Source organism: Macroventuria anomochaeta (assembly GCF_010093625.1).
Source record: "Macroventuria anomochaeta strain CBS 525.71 unplaced genomic scaffold BU25scaffold_3, whole genome shotgun sequence".
Taxonomy (NCBI): Eukaryota; Fungi; Ascomycota; class Dothideomycetes; order Pleosporales; family Didymellaceae; genus Macroventuria; species Macroventuria anomochaeta.
Genome location: NW_022985364.1, coordinates 264,396 through 292,250, shown reverse-complemented (window position 1 = coordinate 292,250; position 27,855 = coordinate 264,396). Strand labels below are relative to the sequence as shown.

General features: G+C 53.4%; 10 protein-coding genes across 10 annotated transcripts; 6 read left to right on the top strand and 4 right to left on the bottom strand.

Annotated features, from left to right (window-relative positions):
- The first annotated feature begins 187 nt into the window (after positions 1-187).
- Positions 188-3,053, top strand: BU25DRAFT_383444 (uncharacterized protein). The gene is made up of 2 exons (XM_033704281.1): positions 188-335; positions 388-3,053. The coding sequence occupies exons 1-2, from the start codon at positions 237-239 to the stop codon at positions 2,893-2,895; spliced, it is 2,607 nt and encodes an 868-aa protein (XP_033566166.1). The 5' UTR covers positions 188-236; the 3' UTR covers positions 2,896-3,053.
- Positions 3,054-3,203: 150 nt separating this feature from the next.
- On the bottom strand, positions 3,204-3,917 carry BU25DRAFT_436793 (ESCRT-II complex, vps25 subunit; the record flags this gene model as incomplete). The annotated part of the gene is made up of 1 exon (XM_033708969.1): positions 3,204-3,917. Exon 1 carries the CDS (start codon positions 3,795-3,797, stop codon positions 3,204-3,206), a length of 594 nt encoding a protein of 197 aa, XP_033566165.1. The 5' UTR covers positions 3,798-3,917.
- Positions 3,918-4,041: 124 nt separating this feature from the next.
- On the bottom strand, positions 4,042-5,926 carry BU25DRAFT_445141 (threonine synthase). The gene is made up of 3 exons (XM_033709425.1): positions 5,790-5,926; positions 5,145-5,735; positions 4,042-5,095 (listed from the first exon to the last, which is right to left on the bottom strand). The coding sequence occupies exons 1-3, from the start codon at positions 5,844-5,846 to the stop codon at positions 4,103-4,105; spliced, it is 1,641 nt and encodes a 546-aa protein (XP_033566164.1). The 5' UTR covers positions 5,847-5,926; the 3' UTR covers positions 4,042-4,102.
- Positions 5,927-6,974: 1,048 nt separating this feature from the next.
- BU25DRAFT_383434 (uncharacterized protein) lies at positions 6,975-8,500 on the bottom strand. The gene is made up of 2 exons (XM_033704279.1): positions 7,817-8,500; positions 6,975-7,769 (listed from the first exon to the last, which is right to left on the bottom strand). The coding sequence occupies exons 1-2, from the start codon at positions 8,297-8,299 to the stop codon at positions 7,065-7,067; spliced, it is 1,188 nt and encodes a 395-aa protein (XP_033566163.1). The 5' UTR covers positions 8,300-8,500; the 3' UTR covers positions 6,975-7,064.
- A 1,113-nt stretch (positions 8,501-9,613) lies between these two features.
- On the top strand, positions 9,614-12,824 carry BU25DRAFT_417742 (uncharacterized protein; the record flags this gene model as incomplete). Its single annotated transcript, XM_033707826.1, has 6 exons — positions 9,614-10,182; positions 10,565-10,821; positions 10,884-11,532; positions 11,582-12,020; positions 12,223-12,759; positions 12,795-12,824. The coding sequence occupies 6 exons, from the start codon at positions 9,614-9,616 to the stop codon at positions 12,822-12,824; spliced, it is 2,481 nt and encodes an 826-aa protein (XP_033566162.1).
- Positions 12,825-13,125: 301 nt separating this feature from the next.
- Positions 13,126-14,422, bottom strand: BU25DRAFT_383427 (DNA-binding protein; the record flags this gene model as incomplete). Its single annotated transcript, XM_033704278.1, has 2 exons — positions 13,792-14,422; positions 13,126-13,689 (listed from the first exon to the last, which is right to left on the bottom strand). The coding sequence occupies exons 1-2, from the start codon at positions 14,164-14,166 to the stop codon at positions 13,126-13,128; spliced, it is 939 nt and encodes a 312-aa protein (XP_033566161.1). The 5' UTR covers positions 14,167-14,422.
- A 336-nt stretch (positions 14,423-14,758) lies between these two features.
- On the top strand, positions 14,759-18,425 carry BU25DRAFT_358421 (ARM repeat-containing protein). Its single transcript, XM_033703611.1, has 4 exons — positions 14,759-15,844; positions 15,895-17,675; positions 17,774-17,895; positions 17,947-18,425. Exons 1-4 carry the CDS (start codon positions 15,035-15,037, stop codon positions 18,315-18,317), a joined length of 3,084 nt encoding a protein of 1,027 aa, XP_033566160.1. The 5' UTR covers positions 14,759-15,034; the 3' UTR covers positions 18,318-18,425.
- A 261-nt stretch (positions 18,426-18,686) lies between these two features.
- On the top strand, positions 18,687-19,731 carry BU25DRAFT_487546 (uncharacterized protein). The gene has a single exon (XM_033711291.1). It carries the CDS (start codon positions 18,804-18,806, stop codon positions 19,551-19,553), a length of 750 nt encoding a protein of 249 aa, XP_033566159.1. The 5' UTR covers positions 18,687-18,803; the 3' UTR covers positions 19,554-19,731.
- A 318-nt stretch (positions 19,732-20,049) lies between these two features.
- On the top strand, positions 20,050-21,685 carry BU25DRAFT_445135 (uncharacterized protein; the record flags this gene model as incomplete). The annotated part of the gene is made up of 2 exons (XM_033709424.1): positions 20,050-20,351; positions 20,716-21,685. 2 exons carry the CDS (start codon positions 20,050-20,052, stop codon positions 21,683-21,685), a joined length of 1,272 nt encoding a protein of 423 aa, XP_033566158.1.
- A 3,680-nt stretch (positions 21,686-25,365) lies between these two features.
- On the top strand, positions 25,366-27,338 carry BU25DRAFT_406493 (uncharacterized protein). The gene has a single exon (XM_033705297.1). The coding sequence runs from the start codon at positions 25,666-25,668 to the stop codon at positions 26,878-26,880; it is 1,215 nt and encodes a 404-aa protein (XP_033566157.1). The 5' UTR covers positions 25,366-25,665; the 3' UTR covers positions 26,881-27,338.
- The last annotated feature ends 517 nt before the right edge of the window (positions 27,339-27,855 follow it).

Here is a 27,855-nt window from a genome sequence, read left to right as displayed (position 1 = left end):
TTCGCACCGGCGCGATATTGTAGAAAGTGATTCGTTGGCGTCGATTGTGCATCGTGAAATGTTGGACTGTGAGGATTGAAGGCACCATAATTAATAGTGAAGAGGCAAAGTGGGACAACATCACGTGAAGCGCGTCGCGTCGCGCTTTCCTCGGACGCGCCACCTGTGGTGAACCGAACATTGACAACACCCACGCGCTTTGCGCCCGCCAAAGTCACGTCCCATACTTGCCCGTCATGGAAGACACAACGGTGCTAGACGATTCGAAAGGCCTGTTTAGAGATTTTAGCTTTACCATCATACCCAATGGCTTGTCAGAAGACCGCCTCAGCCAGGTCAGTATAACGCGTATATATGATGAGGTCAGTATTCTAACGCGTTGCATAGCTGCAAAACGATATTGTCGCCGCAAATGGTACCATAATACCCTTTGACGCTTCCAAAGGGCGCATCGAACGACTCGAAGAGATCAACTACATTGTATCTACAACATCCGACTTTCCCGACTACTACGGTGCGCTGGACCTTATGACACACGTTGTAAAGCCGACATGGGTAGACCAATCTCTGAAAGGGAACAAGACGAAGAACCCTCGCACATACAGCCCAGACCCTGCGCTGTTCATGAGCGATGTCATCATATGCTGCGGGAATCTGCCGAGTGGAGACAAGGAGGCCATACAAGGCGGAGTGCTGGCAATGGGAGGACAGTTCACGGAGCAGCTTTCGAAAACAGTTACACATCTGATCTCGCTGGATCTTGACGATCATCGATGTCAGCTGGCCATCAGCAAGCGCCTGAACCTCACAATTGTACTGCCACATTGGTTCGATGATTGCCTGAAGGTTGGACGCAGAATCTCAGAACGACCGTACACCTTACCCGACCCCGAGATCCTAAACGTGGAGCTCAGCGCCGTCCCCACAGCACGAACGAGCCAGCAGATACGCGATGCGACCACTCCAGACCCGACTAACGAACCCATTCCTCAGATGCCATTAGCACGCTCTGAAGCGCCGCGAGCAGTACAAGCATTTTCCGGGAAGAAGGTCAAGCTGGGTGAGGATCTCAATCTCAACAGCAGACTCAAGGGTATCATATCCGGCATGATCACAAACGGCGGTGGAGACGTGACTACCAAGATCAAAGATGCGGACATATACGTGTGCAGCTACCGAGATGGGGATGACTATGTCAAGGCATCACAAGACGGGAAGGATGTGGGCAACCTCAGCTGGCTGTACTATCTCATAACACACAACATTTGGACCAACCCAATGAGGCGGTTGATGCATTATCCAAGGCCTCGCAATGGCATACCAGGATTCGAGGGTTTCAAGATCAGTATATCAAGTTACACTGGCGAGGCTCGTGTGTATCTCGAGAACCTTGTCCGAGCCACCGGGGCCGAATTCACAAAGACATTCAAGCAAGACAACACACATCTCGTTGCCGCGCACAAGAACAGCGAGAAATGTGACGCTGCTCAAGAATGGGCTGTGAACGTTGCCAACCATCTCTGGCTAGAGGATAGTTACGCAAAGTGCAAGCTCATGCCCATATCGGACAACCGCTACACCTACTTTCCTTCACGAACCAATCTTGGAGAGGTACTGGGCCACACCGAGATCGACCGAGATGCGACAGAGAAGATGTTCTTTTCCGCAACACGCAAACTTGCGAAGCCAGTCAAGGTACCGGCAGCACCCCCAGCTGACTTGGTAGCACAGAGGCTACCGATTAGCAGAGCAGCTAGTGACTCAGTGACCCGTAGCTCACCAGCAGCGGAGAAGGTCAAACGCACGAAGACGACCGATACCGCTCAGACACCACTTGCTGCGAGGCATCTCGACGGGAAGGAGAATCAGACACCAGGGAGCCGAGGCGCGAAGGACCGAGCACTATCGAAACTTCACAACGCTGCAGATGACATAGCAGCCTTCGAGAAAGAGATGAAGCGAAAGGGCGGCGTCATACATGGCGGGAAGCGGAGAGCAGAAGATGAGGTAGAAGACAGGACGAAGAAGGCAAAGGGAGGACGAGACTCCGTCTCAAGCAAACGCTCGGCGGACGAGCTCGATCGGGATGACCAGACCGAAGATGAGGAGACAGAAGCACCGACGAGGAATAAAAAAGCCAAGAAGGACAAGCTTGAGCCCATCAAGTTCCGCATGTTGGTGTCCAAAGACGAGCGGTGGGCTGGCAACATGGACAAGGAATCCAAGGATAAAGCGCGTCTGCGCGAGCTTGGTCTCTTCATCACTGAAGACTTCAAGAAGGTCGACATCCTCTGCGCACCGCACGCTGTACGAACCAAGAAGTTTGTCGCAGCCATGGCCTGTGGACCAGCTCTGGTAGGATCATCATATCTCGATTTCGTCCTGAAGAACCACAAGCTCCCACCGCCAGAGAAGTACGCCATGGACGTCCGCGATTTCGAAAAAGAGCACGGCTTCAAGATGGTCGATGCTGTCGAACGCGCCATACAGAACAAGCACCGCCTCTTCCGCGACTGGACGATCTTCTGTACGGAAAAGGTGCCTGGCGGCTTCGAAACCTACAAAGACATCATTGAAGCAAACGGCGGCAAGTGCTCGCTGTGGAAGGGTCGCACTACCAACATCACAGCGACAAAACGCCTCGTAAACGCCTCTGCTGGCGAAGAAAGTCAGAACCAGAAAGAAGACGAAGGCGACGTTCTGTATCTCATCTCCGACGCTAACAGCAAGGAGTTCACTAACTGGGCTAAGTTCCGCGAACTGGCCAAGAAACACGATATGGTACCTCGGATCGTAAAGACCGAGTGGTTGCTGATCAACGCGATGGCGCAATACGTGCATTGGAAGCCTGAGTGGGAGCTCACCGAGGAGGTAGTCAAAGCAGCGAAGTCATGATAGCGTTATTTAGCCCTTGTTCATAACGGGTAGAGCAACAGGCGTTCAGATACGGGCATTGGGTTCAGGACAGCGTACAAGCGATTTTTTGGGTCGAAGGAAAGCCCGCGATGTTTGAGGATCTTAGAAGGACATTAATATGTTCGTATTGATAGAGGCTGCTTGTTGATGACGGCCTTGCGATGCAAATGCAATCCATCAATCTTCCACCTAGGGTATTTCCAAATCAAACCATAACGCCATGATGCATAGCAAATGTGTGACCTCTTGCACTCCCTCTCCCAAATCCAGCACCCACACTCCCACTCCTAGAAGAACTTAATACCCTCCCCCTCACCCCCACTCGAAAAAATCTGCGCCCTCCCCCTCTTAACACAAACCCCCAAACTCATCCTCAACAATTCCATATCCATCCCCGCAAACTCCTCTCTCACACTCGCCTCCCCCTCCACAATCTCATACAGCGTAAGCACCACGCCCTTTTGGCCCGTCCTGTCCACCCACTCCTCCAACTGCGCCGCCCACTCCTCCGGCCGTCGCCAGTATATCCACACCCGCCCGCCTTCGCCCTCGTCTACTGCCTTCTTCTTATTCCCTGTGGATGAGATGAACTCTGCGCGCGACCCGCCTTCGGGGGACGCCATCCATGTGAGTATTGCTTTTGCATCGCGCAGGGATAACTGGCGGGAGAGGGTTGTGTTGTGGAATAAGGGCGTGGAGAGCGCATCGATGAGCGAGAGGGAGAAGATGTGGTGGTGGCGGCAGTAGGATTGGATGAATGTTGACCAAGATTGGAGTTGGGAGGAGCGCGTTGTGGCGACGGGTTGGAGGGTGAAGAAGGGTGGAAAGGAGTAGTGGGGTGGGAATTGGAAGGCCGTTGGAGGCTCGGTTGTTGTTGCCATGCTGGCTGTGGTTGTGGAGTTTGAGAATGGTTGGATGGGAGAGTTGGGAGCGTGGGATGGTGGGGTGAAGCTTGGAGCTTGGGTGTTGTGGGGCGTGGAGCTCTCAGCCTTATGGTCGCTCGACCTTCTGGAGAAGAAGTTCCCCATGCCTTCCTGTAAATGATCTCACAAGAAAGTAAACCTTCGCTTCATGCACGGATAATACTGGACGTAGATCAAGTCTATATTTTCCTGGTGTAACAGTCCGCCTATCCAATATGCAAAAGCGCGTCTATCACATGCAGGTCGTCGTCATATCAACATCTCTACTGGTCCTGCTCAGCAGCCTGTAACTCAGCTTCTACCTCTGCAATAACGATCTTGCGCACACCTTGCCAGCCTTCCGACTTCTTAGCGTGGCTGACTCTCCTGGGCTTGTCCTCGAGACCCTTGAACTCAACAGGCAAGACCTTCTTCTGGAAGTACTCCTTCTGCTCTGGCAGTGCCAGCTCAACTGCGTTGGCGAACTTGGCAGGATGCGCTGTCGCAAGCGAGATGTGGTGTGTGGAAGGAGGCTTTGCGACCTCAGCGGATCGGAGTGCCGCGGCGATACCGATGGCAGAGTGGGGGTCGAGGACGTAGCTCTTCGACGGGCCGGCGTTAAAAATATACTTGATGGTATCGATGGTCTCCTCGTCGCTGACACGGTATGAGGCGAAGTCAGACTGGGCCTTCTTGAGGATCTGTGAGTCAACAGCGAAGCCGCCGTTGGTCTTCAGGTCGTTCAGCCACTGACGGACGTGGTCGCCTGCCTGGCTGCGTCGCTGCGAGACTGCGTCTGACGATGTGCTGTAAACGTCGTACGCGAGGAACCACAGCAGACGCTCGAAGTTGGACGAAACGAGGATGTCCATAGCCGGGCTAAGAGTCTCCTTCACGCCATCCTCGTGCGCCTTAACACCATCCTCGACCAGACCACCCTCGGCTTGCCTGCCGTGCACCTTCTTCTTCTCATACTTCCCAGATTCCCAGAAGCGGTGGAGGATGTCGTTCTCGTTTGTCGCAATGACAAGCTTCTCAGCAGGTAGGCCCATGCGCTTTGCGAAGTACCCGGCGAGGATGTCACCGAAGTTGCCCGTGGGCACGACGAAACGGACCACCGAGGCGGGGAGGAAGGACTCGGACTTGATGAGTTGGAAATAGGAGTAGAAGAAGTATGTGATCTGGGCGAGGATACGCGCCCAGTTGATGGAGTTCACGGCGGCGAGGCGGTGAGTCTTGTTGATCTCAGGGTCGGCGAAGAGAGCCTTGACGAAGTCCTGCGCAAATGTCAGGTGGTTTGTTTCAAGTGTTATGATGTTGACGTACCTGGCAGTCGTCGAATGTGCCATCGACAGCCAAGTTGTGAACGTTGGCGTCGAGAACAGTGGTCATCTGTGCTTCCTGGACAGGGCTAACTTTGCCCTCTGGGTGCATAATGAAGACAGACACATCCTTCTTTCCGCGCAGACCATAGATGGCAGCTGACCCAGTGTCACCACTTGTTGCGCCAATGACTGTCAAATGTTCCCTGTCACGGCCCGACTTGTTCTGGTTCCTGCGTACGAGGAAGTATTCGAATAGGTTGCCCAAGAACTGGAGTGCGACATCCTTGAAGGCGAATGTAGGACCATGGAACAGCTCGAGCAGGTGGATGTTCTTCTCCTTGTCAAGTGTGATAGTCGGTGTAACATCCTTCGCGCGGAATGTGGAGTAGCTGCGGTGGATGATGTCTTTCAAGTCGGCAGGTGGGATCTCAGAGGAGGAGATGTAGCTGGAGAAGATCTCATATGCGAGGTCCTCGAAGGACAGGTTCTGCCATTTGGACGCCCAGTCATCGGGGAGGGTAGGGATCTCCTCGGGGATGAAGAGACCGCCATCAGAGGCAAGACCCTTGAGAACGACCTCCTCAAATGAGAACTGTTATTGTCAGTATGACTAGGCAATCATAGCTCAATGCGTCGTTGCGCTCACATGGTAGGACCCTCCCCGAGTACTCAGATAGCGCTGGGACGCGGTGTGTGTGGACATGTTGACAATTGGTGTATACAACAGTGTGACGCAACAATACAAAGAGGATCAGAGGGTGGTGACGCTGTTAGAACACCAATAGCAGAGGATGTAAAGGGATAGTCCCCGTGGGGGAAAAAGTTGTTGATGAGCTCCGGAGTCGCACTGACTCAAGAACTTCGTCTTGACCTCTAAAAACGGCAAATAGAAGCACGCAGCCACATATACTCATGCATTGGGCCAATCTGAAGACGAAAGTCTATTGATAGGATATTTTCGACGGGTCAAATTCCTCCTCAAATTCCTCAGAAGCTTTCTTTGCACTGGCTGCTGCAAGAGTACCTCACGGTCTCTTGCGCCCATCCCGCCATTACTCGAATGACGACTTCGGCGCTATTGGTCTTGATAGGGAGCTAAGGAAGCGCTCAGAGCCTCATTTCGTCTCATGTACTTTTGATCATTGGCTTCAAACCGTACATACACCTAAGCTTGCAAAGTGAGGTGAAGACCTCCCGGTTCACCTCTGCGGTGAGAAGCCCCGCAGCCTTCGTGCCCCACCTAGATGATGTTCCTGCAGTTGCGGCTTCGGCCGCTTTGACCACGCACCGGGTGTTCTTCGGTTCGGTGGAAATTTTGTGCGGGCTCCGGTGCGCTCAGCACAAAACCGCTCGCATCGCCGCCCAGAGACTTTTCCTTTTGTTAGTACGATTGTGAGACTTGACTATGATCCATATTGTTTTACAGGCACTAACACAGCAACAGATACTTCATAGAATCATTTCTATAGAAATCGTCCTCTTCTGAGCTTCCTACAGAAGCCACAGATTCTCCAACCTGGTTGATGACTTTCAGCCTCTTTGTCCCGGAGTGAGGCCTCATTGCATTTGCTTCGGCGAGTGTGGCGATGATCTTCAGCCAACTGGTTGCGTACTTCGGTCGCGCTGGACGGCAGGACGCAGATGGCAATCTGACAGGCCTTCACTTTTTCATTGATGCTTCTGGCTTGCTGGTCGCTCGAGGAAGATTCTTCTCTGCACTCCAACACCGACGACACGTTGAGACATCCTCTCAGGTCGCGTTCACCGACGCTGAGTTTCTGATTTCTAGATCTTTGGGAGGCAGTCAAGGTGGGTCTCTGCAACGTCCGGCAAAGATTAAATTGGCAAAAGACTACGAATATTGTGCCTATGCTAGGCGATTGCTTGAGAACCTTTGTGTCACTCGCTACCTAGAGGTTTCTCAGCACCACGCGTACTTCTCGTTGCTGATCCAGTCAACATGGTCTGCGGCTGGTCCTTTGTGCTCTGGGTACCACAGTAGACTCGCAATGCTCTCTGCGTCCCTATCGATCACCTTCGCGCTCTTGTCCAATATCTGAGCCCCGGCCAGCGCTGATGCTGAAGGGCTCCAAAGCTCTACATGTTCCGTCTTCCACTCCTCTGCCTCACGCTGCGCGAATGCTAACAAGGCTGTGATGGCCGCGCTATATCCATCACCCTCGGTCAAACTCTTGCTCCCCAACACGTCGTCTTCGACTACGAGGCGTAGGATGTGCATCGTGTTGCCCTTCACAATCGAGACATCCTCATTGTACCACACGCGCGTCCAGTAGCACCAGACGCGCTTGCCTAACTCTTCGCCCACTATGGCACCCTTAATCTTTGGCACCTTGCCGTGAACCTCCTGGCCGACGAACTCCTCTCGTGCGTGATGCCATTGCACGGTCTCGATGTCAGGAATGAGTGCTACCGCAGTCTTACTACCCTTCGGCCGCGACTCCAAGCCCTTCCTAATAAGAGCCTCGTCGAGTTTACACAACTCAGGGAGGTCCTCCGCATACAATGATCGGGCAGTGGGTAGGTTAGCTGTTGGTGTAGAAGAGCTTGCTGGAAGTGCGATGTGAGACGAGGGAAATGGCTCCCAGCCAAAGTAAGCGTAGAATTTCTGTCTGTATCAGCGATATGCTCAATCCATGTGCAATGCCAACTCACCTTGCCGATGTCAGAGTACAAAATGGTGAACAGACACTCCTTCTCATCTGTCTGATGCGTCCGCAACGTCTTCCCAAGCTCCGTCATCATCCTCTGCGCATACCCTCTCTTCCGCAGATGCTGCCCGCAGAACACACTCCCGATGCCATGAGATACGACCTCTTGCAGCTTGCCATCTCGCGATACAAGCGCCTTCTTGCGGTACGTCTCGCAGCTGGCGAGCGGAAGTCGTGTTCTTGAATCTGGATCCAGAGGGTTGTTCTTGAGCGCCGTGTCGACCAGAATCCAGTATGTGATGCCTCCTTCTTTCGTCAGGGCTTGCTGTGAGAGAGTGGCTTCGCGGCGGAGATAGGCAGATGGTGAGAGGGCGCCTCGCCATTCGGCGCCGTTGAGTTTGGATTGGATCAATTGCTCTTCTTTGGTGGGATGGACGAGGGCGAGAGTGGGCGAGTCGTCCTTTGGGAGGTCCAGGGTCGAACTCATACCTGTGCAATGAGAGAAGAGTTGTTTGATGCTGAATTTGATTCTTGACGATGCCTTTTAGCTATGGCTGGTCTAATCAGCGTGCAAGCGCAGAATTGGGCAGGGTTTCACGAGGTGTCGTGGCGGCAATGAGAAAACAGCCAAAGGTCTCGATTGGATACAATCAATGAGTGTTACTGGTCCGTGACGAAACAATAGAAGTACGAATGAACATGATGGTGTGAAATGCTGCGCTCTGAGTTTACCCCACGTTTTAGTGTAGCGGAGCGCTGCGGGTCGTACCTGAGCTCCACCTTTCGCTCTCAAAGCATCCAAGTCATCATCAGAAGCCGAACAACATCTCCTTATCCTTCATGGTCGTATTCTAGAAACCAAGATAGAATAACAGTGATCGAGAGTGTGTGCATGCGTTGTCGTGGCTCCTATGACAATTTTGCCGCAAGGAAGACTGTGACTACAGGAGCACGCTTCACCTGCCTCTGCGATTGGAAAAGTCATTGAAATTATTCACAGCCGCATGTCTCTCAGCCTTACGCATGTTGTGCAGCGCCAATGAAAGACACTGTACGTTGCCGGTCTAACTGCATCAGCGCAGCGCGTTGGACCGGGCGAGACGCGCACCTCCGCCGCATGGCGCAGAGCTCAGAACCCTTCAACGCAACTCTGTCCGATCGCTGTTTGCTGGCACGATGATGGTTGTTGACGATGTGAGATCTTGTGGCACGTAGCTGCCGTGTTCTACCCTAGGCCTTGCTGCCTTCTTCTGCACTTACCCTTTCTGTCGCTCAGTCTCAGAAAAAGCGATAGCTCTCATCAACCTCATTCAGCCAGTAACCCAGGAGCTTCGCAACCGCATACACACTTTTCTCACTGCTTTTCTCTTCTTTCCCCCATCCCCAATACCATCGTTCTTTGCAATTTTGTTACATAGGATCTACACATTGCAAGGGCGGCGCTGGGAGGAGGGGCATCAACAAGGCTGCTGTGCATTGAGCTGAACCCTTTCGCGCAATTGCCTTTTCACTCACCATCTGCCTTGCAGCTGTCCACCCGTTTTCACTTAGTACCAGTAGTACCAAGAACAGTCTTTTCCGCCGCACACAAGGGTAATTCAGACTCCACATCCGCGCGATAATTGGATGTGTTTGCTCCTGCCCGCGACTCCTCGCTGTTACTCCACCGATAAACCTCAACCACGACCGAGCACTTCACCACCCCATTCCGCTATCAACACCACGCGCCAGGATAATTCTGCCCGACCGAGCTCCCGACAGCACCGACTAATGTCCAAGTGTACAGTCCGTATTCAGCGGCATGGTTCACCCGGCGGTCAGGCATAACTACCAAGTTGTCGATCTGACATCTGACGATGAGAACGATGAGTCCACAGACGATGAAGTCGCATTTTACAACGCACGTTTCGTCGGAGAGCCGACTGACGATGAAGAAGACCTTGGTCTTGATGACCTCCATGCGTACGGACATCCTGAACTCGACCGTCGAGAAATCATCGACTTGACTGCTATTCCCGACGTCAATGTTTCACCGTCTGATTTCAGCCCACACGTAGTTGAGGATGCTGAAACTACTGAGGTGAGGGTTGAGGCGGAGCTCATCACCGAAGCAGTATGCCTGCAGTTGGTCTTAGATGTATTTCCGGACATCTCGGTCGATCATGTTCTTACAATGATCAAGGACAGAACCACAGACCAAACACGGGTCAAGGAGCACAGTGAACGAATTGTCAATGAGCTCCTAGAAGGCACCTACCCCAAAGAGGCAGATGCGGCAAGCAAGAAGAGGAGGAGAGAGGACATGGAGGAGGTTAGCGACTACGAGAAGGACGAGCGTGATCCAGGGATACTCAGTTATGAGACAGACGCGTAAGTGTACATCCAGTCCTCTGCATCATCACAACGCACACGATAGCAGCTGGTGTAGGCCTTTCGGGCATAACTGTTCAGGGACGGCGGTCTGCGATGGCTGCCCTGCATTTGGCAGAGTCAACTGTCAGATGACCATTTTTCGTTGTTGCATGTCACGCCCGCTTCAATAAGGAAGCTGCGCGCCAGATGAAGGGGGTTTGGGTTTTGAGTGGGTGTTCAATTGTGCGCCAACGAATCGCCAACGTTGCCTGACGCGTTCCGTGGAACGACAGTCGTCACTGACAAAACTTCAATGCTATTCGTTCTTTAGCATCCGCACGTACTGTTGCGGACTACGCAACGAATTTTGGGTCATTTTTTGCTAACGTCTCTCTTACAGTACAAATTTACTCAAGGACGAGTTTCTTAACATCCCGGCTAGGCACATCATAAACACGCTCAAACAGCGGAAGACGCTTTATAAAGCCTACATAACCCTTGAGAGGGAAGTTCGCACGTACCAGCAAACCGCACGTGTTTTTGTGAAACCTCCGAGGCCTCGCAATAAACGCAGCGCTGAACTTGTACTGATCGAGCGAGGGAGCCGACTTCCAAAGGAGCTACGCGCCGCGAAGAAGAAGATTGAAAACGAGGCTGGTAAGTGTCTTGCTGGAGACTTCCCCCGCTGCTTGTGTCGATATACATACTAACCAAGCCAGTTAAACGACGTAAAGTGGAAGAGACGAAGCAAGCTGAAGAGGCCAATCTCCGGCGAGCAAAGATGGACAACCAAATGGGCGAATGCCAGTGCTGCTTTACAGAATATCCGCTCAACCGCATGATCAGCTGTAGTGGGAAAGACATGCACCTTTTCTGCATGGACTGTCCTAAGCGATACATCGAGACTGAAGTGGGTCAGTCGAAATGTCGACCTGTATGCTTTGCGAGCACAGATTGCAATGGCACATTCTCTCGCCAGCAGTTGCAGCAGGTTCTCAGCGAAAAGACGTTCGAAAGACTAGAGCACTTGCAACAGCAACAGGAGCTCGCGCTCGCTGGTCTTGATTTCTTGTCCGAATGCCCGTTTTGCGACTTCAAGGCGGAATGTCCACCAGTGGGGGTAGACAAAGAGTTCCGTTGCCAGAGCACGAAGTGCGGCAAGACAAGCTGTCGACTTTGTGACAAGGAAACTCACATTCCACTTAGCTGCGGGGAAGCCAAGAAGGACGGACAGCTTACGTTACGGCACGTTGTCGAGGAGGCAATGTCGGCGGCTCTCATCCGAAAGTGCAACAATTGCCAGCATCCTTTTGTCAAGGACTACGGCTGCAATAAGATGAGCTGCTCACATTGCGGAAACAAGCAATGGTAAGTCGACCTTGTACTGTATGCATCATTTGGCTAACCTTGATTGCAGCTACATATGCTCGAAGAACGTAAACAACTACGAACACTTTGGCGATATCAACAAAGGCCGATGTGCGCTCCACGATAATGTTGAGGATGTCCACGAGCAAGCGGTGAAGAAGGCAGCCGATGAAGCCATGACTAAGGTCAAGGCTGAGAACCCTCACTTATCTGATGCGGATCTGATGATTCAAGTCTCAGATCGTGTCAAGCAAGCGGAACTTGCGCGTAGAGGGCGGGCTGCCGACCGATTGAACGAGTTTCCTTTTGAAATGGTTGGAGATCAGCTTGCGCATCGACCTGGGTTTCCAGGAGGAGCACCGTTGCCGCCACGAGCAGTCGTTCGGCCACCACCACGGTACGTATTCCCTTTTCCTGACGTCGAAGAGTATGAACGCCCAGTTCCGCCCGCTTTTGAAGATGGAGCAGAAGAGGAAGAGCTGGGAATTGTTCGTAATCCAGATCAAGGCCATGCAGAGCCTGACTTCGAAGGACCTCAACACCATCCCCGCTGGCATCCTCCCCCTCCTCCTTTTCGTTTCCCACCCGTTCCGGTTTTTGTTTTCGACCATCGCTATCAAATGTTTCATCATTCTTTGAACGGGTTTGGTTTTAATCCCAGGATTGGGTACTTGTACGATCCTCGCACAGGCGTTGTTGAGAATCCGTGGTTGGGACATCTATTTCGAATCCACCCACCAAGAGATTACCCTGATTATCAAAATCATCGTCATCAGAACCCTGACTTCTTCAACTAGGCCCCTCGGTAGGATCGGCGACGCACTCGGAGCAGCATACAACGGCCTTGTCGCTGCCGTGGGCCTGCCAGGCCCTGGCCCCCTTGATCCTGATCCCTTTGCGGCACAGCATGCACAAGGACTGCAAGTAATAGCTCAGGCTCAGGCTCAGGCTCATGCTCTTCGACAAGCTCATGCTCTTCGACAAGCTCATGCTATTCAACAAGCTCAGCCTCAAGCCCGTGCGCACCAGTACTTTCAAGACGCCATCAATCCCCTGGCACCTATAAACCCTGATGCTCGAGCAGCGCAGAATCGATTCCAGCAACAACTTCGAGACGCAAATCAACGAGCCCACAACGCGAATAGAGCCCTCGACGGACAAAATTTTCAAGCTCAGATGGACCAAATGAATGCAGACCGGGAGGCTAGGCGCCAACGTATGCAGGATGTACAGCAGCGGCTCGGCGAGCTTCAACGGCTTAGGAGACCTCTTCTGAACCTGCCTCAACCTGAGCTGCCTGCGTTTGGACTGGATGGACCGCCAGTCAATGCACGGGATGCTGGGGTGGGCGCTGGCGTGGGTGATGGTCTGGCGTTTGGTGGGCTGGATGCGAATCGTGCGGTTCGAAGGAGGGGATTGAATAACTGGTTTGAGGAGCAGCTGAGGAACGTGCCGAGGTAGTGAGTTTCTTTGGTGGGGATACAACAGCATCAGCATGGCATGAATTTGGAGTCGGCGTCACGGGTGGATCCTCTGAGCATATCTAAACCGCATACTGGAATGTCTCACGACTCTGATCTAAACGTAACATCATTACTTCGTTATACTATCTCCTGAGCTCGAGAAACTGGCTTTCGGCTTGCCCTTCACCTTCCCACCAAACCCCCCAAACTTCGCTCTCCCCTCCTCAACCCACGTTTCAAACCTAAACGTCCCTGTCTCCACCGTCCTGATCGGCGTGACTCTCACACCTCCAAGATCCTCACCCTTCCTCCTCTTGTCTTCTGGTGTCTTGGTCTCCGGCATCGACCCATCTTCGCCCTCGTCCTCCACCTTAGCACGCTTATCGTTCCACCGCCCTGTCTTCTGCAGACTAGGCTGCACAGGGATCCATGCCTGCGGATGCGCCACTGGCGGATCAACATCCGCTTCGTCTTTCAACTCCATACTAATATTGAACGAGCACTTCTCTGGTAAAGGGGAGAGCTGGGCGCATCGCGTTGTCAGCGATATGAGCGCTGCGCGCATCTGCTCGGCGAGGTTCGTGTCGACGCCGATGTCGAAGGCTGAGGGTTCGTTGCTCTCGCTGCGGCTGCGATCTGGGTCGTCTTCGCCTCCTTGGTGTTCTTCAACATCTCCGTATTCACGTTCGTCTTCCTCCTCGTCTTCTCCTTCTTGGTCCTCCTCCTCGTCCTCGGGGGCAGGCGAGGCAGAGCGCGACGACGCCTGCGACGACAGCCTCGACCCCCATTCCATCACCGCATTTCGATCATCCTTATCCACAACCGGAAACGCAGACACATCAATCATAAAACGCTCCATGATCTGCACGTTGCCCGTTCCACTCCCTGCTACACCACTTCCATTCATACTGCCATTCCCATGGCTAAATATGACAATGCCGATGCGGGACACGGTGCCTTCGAACAGTTCATTGCGCACGGCGTCGATGGCATCGCGGATCCAGTCGCAGACGAGCGGGTGTCGCGACTGGTAGGCGGAGGCGTTGTGGAAGCGCGAGTGCACGAAGGAAGTGCGTGGGTAGAGCGTGCGCAGGTAGAGCAGCGTGTGGATGTAGGCGGTTAGGAAATTGGTGAAGGCGTTGAGGGTGTCGGTGTATGTTGCGCCCGCCATGATGGCTTGCAGTCAGCGTGTCGACACCCTGCTGAAGTGTGGATCCAAGAGAGTCGTTGATTTCAAGCGCTGCTTTCCAGGTGCTACTTATTTGCTGAAGAGGGACCTAGACGTCGGTTGACGGTACAGCAACACTGTCAATCCAGGACAAGTTGAGGTTGACGCCTCAGCTCCGTGAGCTGTTATGCTGTTGTGGAGAAATGAGGCTTGATGCAGGGCTACATTGGAGGGCTACATTGGAGGGCTACAATTCAGGGCTACAATTCAGGGCTACATTGGAGAGCTACATGGTTGTCCAGGGTCCAGCGCGTCATCGCGTGAGCATGTGACCTGCCAAAATCCAACTCAGTTCTGACAGGAGCAATAGCGGGGATGCCCTCGAAACAAAGTGCTGGATTTCCTTGCCAGAGCTGGGCAGGCGCATGGTCACGGCCGTCGATCAATAGCATCGTGACGTGAGGGTCGAAACATCTTCCTCTGCAAAAGATTATCGGAGCAGTTATCGTGATTGGCCAGGGTTCTCACCAACAGTTCTACCAAGACATGCACTGCTTGCCTCTTCATTCCCCAGCTTGATTACTTGCAGCGCCTCGTTATATCTGCACTGCATAGCATTGCCTCGTCTTTCGCCGCCGTTCGACCTCCTTGGCCCCACTTGCGTCAGTCTGTCGGGCACAACAAGGCTGTCAGGCTTCACCATCGGCGTGCCCCTCCTCTCCGGGTCGCGTAACAATTCTCCAGACTGTTGACCGCCCAGCTTGCACCACAACAGACGCGTCGCCCGCCGCATCCCACCCAAAGCATTCCAACGCGGGGAACGCTAGACGCGCCCACTAGCTCTCTGCGCGCACGCCCCTCGTCAGCAGCAATGGAGGACCAGCTAGTCGCTCTGCTCGCCGCAACCCAGTCGGCCCAGGAGACACCGCGCAAACACGCCGAGCAGCAGCTCAAGTCCCTCTACGGCCACCAGGAGCTGCCCCTCGGCCTCGTGGGCATCGCCTGCCATGACAGCGTGCCCCTCCACATCCGCCAGGCGGCCCTGCTGTCGCTCAAGCAGCTGGTGTTGGCGGGGTGGAGTACCAACTTCGACGAGTTCAAGGGCCAGATACTAGTCACCGACGAGACAAAGGCGCAGCTCCGCCCACGGCTGCTCCAGCTGGCAACGACAGACCACCTCGACCGCAAGCTCAAGGCCGCCGCCAGTCTGGTTGTCAGCAAGGTTGCTGCCGCCGACTACCCAGACCAATGGCCCGACCTTCTCGATAGCCTCCTCCAACTCATCCCACATGCCACCGATGGGCAATTGCACGGCGCACTGAAGGTGCTGAGTGAGCTGGTCGACGACTGCTTCAACGAGCACACCTTCTTCGGCGTAGCGCCCCAGCTCGTGAAGGTCATATACGCTGTGGCTGCAAACGAGCAAAGGCGGCCACAGCACCGAGCACTGGCCTGCAGTGTCTTCCGTGGATGCTTCGACATTCTGGAGATGATCCTCGAGGACCACAAGGCCTCAGTCAAGGGTTTCGCGGACGAGATACTAAAGGAGTGGCTTCCTTTCTTCATTGGAGTCCTGAAGACGAAGCTGTCAAGCCCACCATCGGAGCAGGAAGAGATGGATGAAGCACCAAATGCCGAAACATACAAGGGGCTCCTGTCCCTCAAGCTCCAGGTTGTTAAGGTAGGCGCCAACACAAGCTTCGAACGTTGAACACAGACTGACCACCCTAGGTTCTGATGCGCGTACGATCCGTCTTCCCCTCTATGCTCTCGCCTCACAGCCTTGTCTTGTTCCAAGCGACTTGGGAAGAGCTGTCGACCCTCCAACCGGCATACCACCTCATGTACATCCAGGAAGAGCGACAGAGCAGACTGGAGGATGCAGACGGTCTTCCCTACACTCTCGATTTCCTCGTTCTCGAAGAGCTCGACTTCATGCAGGCATGCATTCGAGCACCTCCAGTGCGTGCCCAGCTCGAGCAGGAGCTCCAGCACCAGTCCGCCGATAACTCGTGGGTCACTGAAGTCATGAAGCTGGCTGTTGGCTATGCGCAAATCACGACTGAGGAGGAGGGCCTTTGGGACATCGATGTCAACATCTTCCTTAGCGAAGAGACAAGCGTGACCGCCAACTACACTCCTCGAACCGCGTGCGGTGATCTGGTAATCAAGCTTGGCGAATGGCTGTCTGAGCCAACAATCAACGGTCTGCTGGCCTACACAAGAGCTTTGTACTCTGGCACTGAGAGCTGGAAGGCGAAGGAAGCTGCGCTTTACGTCCTCAGCCAGATGCTCGGCGACTTTCAAGATGTCGATAAGCAGATCAGCTCCGAGGCCGCGAGTGGCTTTGTCGACTTCACCCGATATGCCATGCAGCAACCAGATGCTTTCCTCAGGGCGCGTGGTTATCTCATCGCCGGAAGCTTGACCCGGACATCTGGCGATGCTCTACAACAGTTCGCTACTTCCTTCCTCGAAGCGTCATTGCAAGCTATCTCCAACGACGAGAACGATGTTGTTCGAGTATCCTGCATTCGCGCCTTGCAGTACTACTTGCAGGCTCTGCCTGCCAGCGTCACGCAACCCCTACAGCCCAACATCATCCACGCTATCCAGGAATATCTCAACACACAGGATATGCAGGAACTGGCCGATAGTGACGACCTGATGGTTACGCTGGTTGAGACTCTCAGAGATGCTATTCTTATCGACACTCGCATCTGCATCACCGCAAACGGTCTCGACCTATTGTTCTCGGTGGCTAGTCACGGAGCGAACAACTTCCAGCTCACAATGTTGGTCAACGAGACTTTCGAAGAAGTGACACAGTCCATCGCTCGCATGGGTGGTGATGCGTACGTCAATCTGTGTGCGAAGGTTCTTCCTTCGCTTACTGCCGCATTTGACGTTGGTAACCTCACAGAAGAGAATGCTCTGACCAACCTGGCCGCCGAGCTGCTTGGTGTTCTTGCTGAATATGGCCCTGAACCCCTACCTCCTGGCTTCGTCGCAGCTACGATGCCCAAGCTTACTCGACTGCTTCTCGGCGCCACGGATGAGGAGCTGCTAAAGGCTGCCACGATTGCAGTAAAGAACATCATCTCGCACGACCACCAACAGTTGTTCGAGTGGCGCGACGACACTGGAAAAGCTGGACTCGAAGTGGTCCTTCTTATCATCTCACGTCTCCTCTCCTCGGCCTCCGACCACGCCGCTGGAGAAGTCGGTGCTCTCGCTGCCGAGGTGGTAGAAAAGGCTGGTCATGAGAGGCTTGGGCCTTACCTCGAGGAACTCCTGCGAAGTGTTGCTTCACGCCTTGCCACCGCTGAACAGGCGCAGTTCATTCAGAGCCTGACCTTAGTCTTCGCACGACTCAGCTTGAACCATGCTTCGGAGGTGGTCGAGTTTCTAGCGCGACAAAACATCAACCATCAGAACGGTTTACAGGTTGTAATGGCGAAGTGGCTTGAGAACTCGATCAACTTTGCTGGCTACGACGAGATCCGCCAAAAGTACGTATCACACATGCATGTTCCGGCCTTAGTTCAGCCTTCTATCGTGCATCAGGTCCGATTTGCAAAGTTTTCGCAAAGATGCTAATTACTGGTAGTGTTATTGCACTATCGAAGCTGTATGATCTGAAGGACCCCCGGTTGGCTGAGATCCAGGTCAAAGGCGAGTTGATTCCTAATACTGATGGCCGCATCATGACAAGGAGTCGCGCAAGGACCAGTATGTCCTTCAAGCCCTTTGCTGAATCAACACAACTAACCTGCTTGACAGATCCTGATCGATGGACGATCATTCCCGCCACCCTCAAGATCCTCAAGGTGTTGATTGTCGAATTGCAGTCAGCCACAGGTGCGCCGCTCGATGCTAACGTCGCCGCCGAGCTTGCAGAAGAGGGTTCGGACGACGGCTCCTGGGAAGATGAGCCGAACCCATTCGTGGACCTCGGCAGCGGCTTCACGAAGGAGCAGCTGATGGCATATGCTGCGGATGACGGGCCCAGTAGTGGTCGCCAGCGCGACGATGAGACACAAGCGTTCCTTGTAGAGTTCTTCACTCGTGCTGCGACAACACCAGGTTTTGCGGAAGAGTTCGGCCAGTTGAACGAGGAAGAGCAGCAGAGGTTACGTGACAGTGCTGCATAAGTACTGAATCAACTATGACGTATGATGATAAGACGATATGTTAGAGAAGTTTTTGGACTCGGCAAATGACAAACCAGCAGATGAGTGTGGATAGGAAAGATCGCAGGCTTATGAAAATGAAGCCCTGTATCCGCGAATCACGCAATGCAGGGTACAAAGTTCAGGCAGTCACATCGATGTTCATGTAGCCAATTCAACAGTATACACCATCACGCGTACGTGCCCCAGTCACGAAGAAGTTGCGATAGCGTGGTGAGAACGTGGGTCTGCTGCTCCTTCCCTGTTACCTAGGATGTGCCAGTCTCGACCGAGCACCTCTCTAGCGGCCGCCACTTCAACTGCACACCTCGCTTCCTCACTTCCCGTTAGCCCTCAGCACATCACCCACACCGAAACTTGTACGTTCCGGTTTCCTGTTACTGCTTTCCTATACTTTACGCTTGCCAGCATCATCAAGGAGTCAGCCACCGCACCGAACATCAAGCCATGGATGCCGATGAGCTGCATCGAGACCCCCAGATAAGTCCTAAACGAAAGAGGATGAGCGACTCCGGCGAGGAGAACGAATATACGAGTGGGCATGCTGGTGCAGGCCCTCAACGTCTTCAGCTCACTCCAATCTACGCGTCTACCAAGCAAAGCGCAATGGCAGACGCCGGTAAGGAGGGCGGGCACGCGGTGGGTGAACACGCGAGCGAGAGAGATGGGACAATTCTGCAATGCCATGATCCTCAAGGCAAGGTCGAAGACGACATCAAGGTCCGCGAACGTCTGGTGAACGCTATGTTGGTAGCACAGAAAACTCAGGCCCGGGCCTGCGGAAATCTGCTGTTGCTCACCAACAAGCTCCGCGGCTGGGCGCGTCATCTCACTGAACAAGAGGACTGGCTCTATAGAGAACAACGCCAACTCATCGAGCAGCAGCAACTTCTTTCCAGAGTGCACCTCGATGCTGCGACTGGGTGTCTGAAGCGCTCAACCTGCGATCCCAAATTTCCCAAAACGCCGGACGAGACGTTCATGCTCTCCGAGACCGAACAGATCGCACAGTTCAAGACGGTGATCAGTACGCTGGAACAGAATATCGAAGCGTTGATCTCCGAGCTGCAAATCGAGAAGGAAGCTAGAGTAGCCGCGGAAGAAAAGCTGCGGGCGAGAATTGTCATATCTGAGCCGCAGACTGAGAACAAGGCCCAAAGTGCTGCGGAAGAAGAGATGTCGGCGAATGAAGAATAGCTGGCTGGGTTTCAGTGGCATCTGCTATACGTTCGATGCTCGTGCACTAAAAAGTAGCACTGTCAAGAAAGCTAAAGTGTATTCTCAGAGACCGAGAAGCAGATATTTGTAAGAACGAAAAACATCGCATACGCGGGCGAGGCATACATGGAGGCATTCAGAAGTAGATCAACAAGAGACATTGGTACACATCAGTCTACTCTCGACGACTCAATTGCACGGCATTCGATGTAAGCGAGGTATATTCTACTGTTGATGGTCGGCAAACACAAGTAATCACGTTTACCGTCATTTTAGTGGATATTCGTTTCGTACTTCTCTCACTTGACTGGTTTGCCTGTTCTGAAAGGGCTTTTCATGTACTCGAGCCTGTCCTTTACTCCGCCCTTCCTTTGCAACTTCCAACTCGTACAACGTCCTCCGAACCTCTTCAACCCTAGTAACTGAACCATCGACGCAGAGCTTCTCTGAGATCTCATGGCCACCAGCCCGCACCATGTCTCAAGACTCACAAGTCCACAAGTCTCAGCAAGCTCTCGATCAAGTTCAAGATGAGCTCACAAAGCTGATCACTGAGAACCAGCAGTTGAAAAGCCAGCTTCAGGAGACGAGAAGGTTTAAAGGCAAAGTCAACCGGCTCGAGGGCATCATTTTCGTTCATCGCCTTCTTACAAAGAGCATTGCGGAGCTCACGAGCAAGCACCATGGGGACAAGTCTCACGTTCCCGATTTCTTCGTTAACGACCAATTCGCTCTTGCTCGAGGAAATAGATATGAAGATGAGAAGAAGTGGTTAGAGTGGGTCGAACGAGAGCTGCAGTTTGTGATGGAGAAATTATGCATTTGGAGCCCGACTGAAATGGTGGAGGCACTGCTGGAAGCCTTCAAAATGTTACTTGGGACCATGAACAATGACAAACGAAATCTACTACCTTTACCTGCAACTATGAATACGTAACGCAGAATGGTCGGCTTCTATCTCTCACTTGCACAGCTGCACTTAGACTAGATTGCTCGATCGCCGCTTCAATCCTCGCTCCATCACCTTGCCTAACGCTTCTCCTTCATAACACTTTCCCACCCACTCTCAAGAGCAGTCTTGCTATACGAAGCACCAACAACTATAGCAACGGACATGAGCGTACCTACACCGAACTTTCAGCCAGCTCGTGGGAGTACGGCCCAAGATACGCACATTCACGGGTCCGAACAAGCTTTTTGCAAATATCAGAGACGTAAGTGCGAGACTGGACCGCGAGAACAGACAACTCAAAAGCGAAGTTGCAGATCTGCAAGGTAAAAAGCGGTGGTTGAATGTGCAAATGCAAGCAGACAAAGCAATCACCTGCACAAAACTGGCATCAATGGGTCTGAAAGAGAGAAAAAAAAAATTAAAAAAAAAGGATCACATGCTTGCAAGCTCAGCTCGCGAAATGCAGGCGTCTACTGAGATGTCCAACTTGACGATTGCAGATTTGAATCGTACGATCAAGGGATTGGAGGAGCAGATGCAAGAGTCAGAGAAGCATTGTCATCAAGTCATCAACCACCTTGGAAACCTGATCGAACTGCACGCTGGCGAGAGTTTTGATATGAGAGGCATCAACGGCGCCTGTGACAATGTGAATAATGCAGAGGTAGTAGAGAAGACTGTAAAGTGGCTTGGGTGGAACGAAAAGGATTCAAGGGCTGTAAGAGATATGGGACAAGTGATCAAGCGATCCGAGAGGAGTCGCACCAACGATGCACAGAACAGCATCGAACACACGACCAACGAACACGAGGCCGACACTGCCAGCACTGTGTCTGTCCCTCATTCAACGACTTCTACGCCCGGAGTTGTGCAGATCGATGCCCCACCAAACACAGTCTCTCCGATATCAAACGCACGCAAGGATGACGACCATAGCGGCAGCAACGACAAGGTCTCGGATGAGTCCGAACAAAACTTCGAACCCCTGGAACTGTCACTGGATCACTTTTCTAATATGCCGTTTCCACCTATGGGCACCTGCAAACAATACCATGTCCAAGCTCTCATGGAAAGGCCCCATTTCATACCCTACAGCGCCGTCGTTCATCCCAGCTCCTGCAGTCCCGCCGGTGCCAACCATGTTGGGTCCAGCGTGTGATATGACACCTGGCCGAAAGAGGGGTTGCGATCAAAAGCCTACTTGAGCGAGGCTCAAGCCGCAGCCCAAACTCTGAAGGCGCGTAATGAACAACAGTGATCCCCTTCTCAAAAATACTGGCGCGATGAAAGCGAAGGAGACCATAGCCGGAGGAGCGATAAGTGCCTGACTGCTATTCAAGGCGGGTAATAGAAGATCAGACACGCTCTAGGCTCATCGAGGACATCGAGAGATTGCAGTAGGACGATGGAAGGGGAAAATTCACAGCTTATCTCCGTAAATGTATGAGAGGCAGATGATACAGAACCAGGATGATGAATGATCTCGCAGTTGGTCACTTCTAATCAAATCCGAGTGTCCCATGCTTTCTAAAATGTCTGTGGAAATCATGAACATAGTCGATCGATCGAGCTCAAGGCTATAGGCAACGAAGACACCGTCAGGTGTTCAAGGATGACATGAAGTCACTTCGTCGGGGCGAGTAGGAGAGTAGGACGGGTCATCTCCCAATCTTTCAGCACACGGCAAGAGCTGCGAGCAGCGAACGGATACTCAATGCCCAGTCATGATGAGCGATTAGACCACCACCTGTTGCCTAAGCTCCCACCCACACTCACAACACCAGACCCTAGTCGGTGTATCCATCTACCCGCCAACCCACATCCCTGATGTTTTCCACGCGACAACGCGAACGACATGCGTATGCGCAGTGACGCAAATGGTTCCACCTACCCCCACTTCCTACTAAACATGCGAGCATATTGTCAATGCCTTGATGTTGCTGGAACTGCCATGTTGGAAAATTGGCGAGATGGTTGGACAGGCAACCCTGGCTTCTGACTCACCGAATCGTTTGAAACGCGATATAGCACACCGAGGTTGCGAATGAAATGTGGAGGCGAAGATATGAGGTCTTTAGAGGGAGGAAAGGAGGTTGGCGAAATGATAGTTCTAGGTCAGCTGAAGACTGTACGTGAGTCAGGGCGGTGTGAATGTTGAGGTAGGTGATTGAGCAGTTGCTGTTGGATCGCCACTTTGAGGCTTGCAAGTCGAGATGAAGATCGAAGAGCAGCTGTAGCGTCGCACGCAGCAATGATAGGTGTGGAATCGTCGAAAGACATTGCCATCAGATGTGAAGTCAAGAAATAGTGGCGGCGAACCCGAGCAAGCCGACTTGCTGAGCTGAGTGTTGCGCGGTACTTGAGGTGGTTCGTGCGCTGCATGGGGCTGTGCTCGCCACAGACAGAGACAATGTTTCGCGATGTTTTGCTTTGGGTCTGTGGTTGTCATGACAGGAGCATGTGACCGTGATACCTTGAGATCGACCAACCCAAGGCTGCATCACCACAGATATTGGTAATAGTACGTTTGCGTATTCGGTCCAACGTCAACAACGCGCCGGACAATACGAGCGCTTCGTTGGGCTGCAGCGTATTTTCGGAGTACCATGATGCAAGCTGGCCAGCTCGCATGAAGTGCGCTACCGATACTCAGCCTGCAGTCTGGTCGGCCAACGTGGCAGTGGCGCAGACTTACAGGACTGCAGCACAGTTTCTTACGCGCCATAGGGCTGGCGATGCTGCGTGAACCTGAGGAAGCTGCACCCCGGCAACTCGTTTGTATACCCGCTTTGGTCTCATTTCGCAAGACAACACCCCTCTGAAGCTTGGACGCGGACGAAGTGTTCTTGTACTTCGGCCCTTCCGCACGACGGTCCAGAGTGTTTGTTCACCATCCAGATCAAGTTTTGATACCCAGTTGACGGTGAGACTTTGCTTTCGCACGCGGAGCAAACAAAGCTGAAGAGTCATAGAAACGCATGGCGCCTGGGAAACGCAAGATGAGTTGTCTGATAACAGTGTGGGTGCTTAGGAAATGTCGATTTCCGAAATGCACTGTGTGGGCTCGCTAGGAACGCCTCCGTCTCTAGAAACCAGGGTAAATGCAATTACAGCCCAATAAGAGGCAGATATGATGGTCAAAATTCGAAATGAACTGTGTGACGAGAAATTGCAGGGGACGCATTGACGGAAGCATAAGGAGCATCGTACGCCCTGAGCTCTACGCTCCATGCAAAGCACGGGTAGAGGCGTTCCATGCTAAGCCAGCCAGAGGCAGCGCGCAGCGCAGATACTCTTCTTCTGGTATGGTCCTCGTGAGCGGGGAGATCATATCCATGCTGCGCGACCATCTGCTTTGTTGTTCGTGGTTCCCCGTCGAATCAGAGTGGTGCCGTAAGAGCGGTATGCAGCAGTAGTGGGCCGATATTAACGATACCAAATGCTCTGAACGAGGAGGGGTAGAAGTAGCGGTAAACCACAACATGCTCCAAGCGGTGACTGGCACAGTCGGTAAGGCATTTGAAAATTTTTCTGGCGGCAGGGAAATTAAGCTTCGTACTGTGCGTGAAGGAGAGTTCCCTCAGGAGGTCTGAGCAGCTCGGCGTGGTGTGTGCGGCTCTGATGTGATAACAGGGCTTCCCCAGCAGTCAGAGGCAGCCGACCCGCGACGACGTTGAGTGGAGGACTCCCGCCGTTTCGGAAGGACTCATTCCAGAAGGTAGCCGTGTGCCGCGGCGACGGCTCGTGTGTAGTCTCTGTGCTAGCCAAGGGGGAAGCGCGCCGGACCAAAGTCGAGGAAGTCGTCCCGAGCTGAATGAGACGTCGTGAGTTCTGCTGTGAGCCAAATGATTCTGTGTAGCATGACTTCCTCTCGTTCGGTAGCCGAGATGGTCTTCAGCAGATTTGACTTGCGTACGACATGCATGTGGGAGCATGTACTCACGCAGAGGCCAAGTTGCGGCGCGCCGCTGGGGCTTCTGGGAAGTGGGCCGCGCTCTCTCGTCTGCGCACTGAACACTCGCGTCCGCGCTGCATCAACGAACCGTCAGTGCCCAAGGCGGCCAGCCGAAGGAAGCTACTTCTAGAGGGCGGAGCGGAAGAGAGTGGATCACTGGGTGTCAGAAAACCGCCGGTGGAGTGTTGTGACAGCAACCAACGAAACGCGCTGAAAACAGCGACAGGAGCGTTGGTGCAAGAAAGAGACATCGACTGTGGCACAGCGGTGTTGGCGAAAGGCACAACGATGCATCTTTGGTACAGCTTACCGCAGCTGCCGTCATTCAGCGAACGGGAACCAGTTGCCAATGCCATGCGGCGAGGCTGGCCAGGGTTACGGGTATATTGTAGAACAGAGGCATGGTGTTCCAAATATTACCCACCCAAACAGAACAGCTGGTGGCATGCGGGCAACCTGCTCCGTTCCTGCACGCTCCCTCTCTAATAATGCAATGCTCGCATCCGTCAGGCATCAACGAGCCTCCATCACACGTGCCTCCAATAGAAGCACCATCAAAACACTCGCCATGTTCACAGAGTCAGAGGCAACTCTTACGGGCCGCACGCTATCGGTCCTCAGAGCCGGTTGCAGCGATGGTCTCAGCGGCAGCACAGGCACCAAAATGTCAATCCTGACCCGGAGGTGAGGAATGCCACTCGGGGGTCAGGGGTGGTGCTTTGGGCTCTATTAGCGGTGAATTGGCATTAGCAGGGATTCCTCAGGTGGCTTAGCTAGCGTCTTTCCTTAGTCTACGAACCCTGGCCACTGGTCCGTCCGCGCACGAAGAGCGGCTTGGGTCAAAAGGCAGGCACAGGCCGCAGCCTGCGAGTGTCTTTGAATCCATTTTACCATCTTACCAAGCAACTTTGGACGTCACGTCTCCCAACACGATATAGGATCCGTACATCTGGATCCTTCTGGCATACTCTAGTATCTGTCCGAACAAAACACCAAATGTGCAGCAGTCAGACTCGGGTTTTCTTTTCCTCCTCTTGCGCTGCTGCTCGAACCTTCACACCCACCCTCTTCTGCGACCGCACACGGAGAACCGCCCTTAGTTTGCGTATTCCACGGTGAGCAGGCACCGGCCTGGGCTCTATCCCCTCCACACTACTACCCCACTCTAAGTCGACGTCACGAACATGTACGGCCCACAGTATCCCACGCAGCCCCCAGGCTACATGCCCCGCGACTACCACCACCGCACCACCCCGCCAATTTCCCCAGGCGCGAGCGCAAACTACTACTCGCCTCGCTATGGCATGCCCTCAACTCCTCGCGCCAGCCCAGGTGTCAAGGGCCACGCGCGCCGCGCATCGACCGCCGTACCACAGCAGCATTATTCGCATGCTCCAGCGCAGGGACCTATGCACCCTATGGCAGGCGCATACCCTACCCCGCGAGCAACGCCCGAATATGTAAGTGGTTTCGATTACGATTACGTCTACGTTCGCCCTCGAAGGGCCCGTCGCGACACAGACGCCTCTCCTCTCAAGCACCCCACTTGCGAGAAGAAGCGTCGCCCGTCACAGTCGGCGCACTACGTCCACAGAGTCTTCTACGACGATGGTTACGGGGTTGAATACGAGGTCGAAGACGATGTCTACCGTCAACCGCCACCACCGTACAAACAGTACGAACGATACGACACGTATGGGGATGCTGATCGCTTTTGTTATGATCAGGTCCCAATATATGAAGAGCCAAAGCCTCGTACTCGACGTGCTTCCCACTCCACACGCGCGCCACCGCCGCAAGAGAAGACACCCAAGCGCCCCACGGGTACCAAGACCGCATCCAAGGCTACCGAAGAGGATGCGCGCCGCGCTGGTATCCCTGCTGGCTACTCTTACAAGAACTGGGACCCCAGCGAGGAACCCATCATGCTCGTCGGCAGCGTCTTCGATGCCAACTCACTCGGCAAGTGGATCTACGACTGGACCGTTTTCTACAACGGTCCTGCCACCCCTCTCGCCGAGATGGCCGGTGAACTCTGGCTCCTACTTATTCAACTCGCCGGCAAAGTCAAGAGAGCAGAGGAGAACATGAGCAAGATCCGCAGAAAGGAAAACGCCGAGATGGTTGAAGACTTCCTCATGAGCGGCGAGCGTCTTTGGATCCGCTTCGCCAAGCTCCTCAAGACATGTGAAGATTTTATGTGGAAGGCCGCGAAGAAGGAGAGCGGCGAGAAGAAGCCCGTTTCTATGGGCAAGAACAGTGGTCGCGAATTTGTTGAGTCCATCTTCGGTCGCGACCGCGAGCTTGAGAAGACTGAGAAGCTCATGACTGGCATGCGTCTCTGGAGCATGCGTTTCGATGCCAACTGCGAAGAGATCCTTCGCCACCCTTCTGCTTAGCATGTTTCATGTTGCCATTGCCCGGACGCAATGGCACTGGTGTTGGTCTGGCCTGTTGCACTGCACTGCTATTCTTTGTTTTGCGCCCTACTTGCTCTTTACGCGAGATACCCTTTCTTGCTGTCTAATTGTTAATTCTGCTGCATCTTCTGCTCTGGACGATTCTCATACTGTAACACTAGTTTCGGGTCGACATACGGAAGGGTCACAGCATCTGAGCGGGTCACAGGAAAAGTCACTTTCATTGCGACAATACCCCCTTTCTTACTCTATTGGTTTTACATCCTCGCACAGCATGGTGTTCAGGCTGGCAGGGTCCAGATTCTCCTTCTGTCTTTGGGTCAGCAACTAGATCTGACATGGAACCTACACCATCTCATTGGATTGGGCCTCGCGGTCAGAAGTAGTATACCCTTTTTATCAGCATATTATTTATCAATATCAGTAGTTATCTCCCATTGTGCGCTCGTTCTGCCAATGCTCCACCCCTGCACTTCACCACATGGCACTGAAACATGACCAGCGATGGCGCCCCAAGACTGTCTGATCTTGGTGTACAAATTCCTTCTGCCCGCAATAATGCAGCCAACAATTGATCTGAACCCCCACTACACCCTCCTCGGGGTGGAGCCGCCGCACGCTGTGACGAGCAATGCACATCATCACATGGGTGTCTTAGTAAACCAACCGTATGTCTGCATGTCACCGTCTACTTCGCGATTGGTCAATATGCACTAAATCACCACCTATGACCAGCCTTACGCGCTGTAGCCTGTAAACCGTCACTGATGTGTGGAAGACTGCACTGAACGATCTGGGTTGCCTGCTGTTGTCTCTTCATTCGCCCGTAGGCGAGTAGCATGTTCGCTTGGATGAAGGTAGCGGCCAGCGCTGGGCAGCAATGCTCCTTTCTGTCCAGAACGGGCACTCGCGCCACAGCTTTAACAAACAACGACAATACCAGTGCCTCAGGAC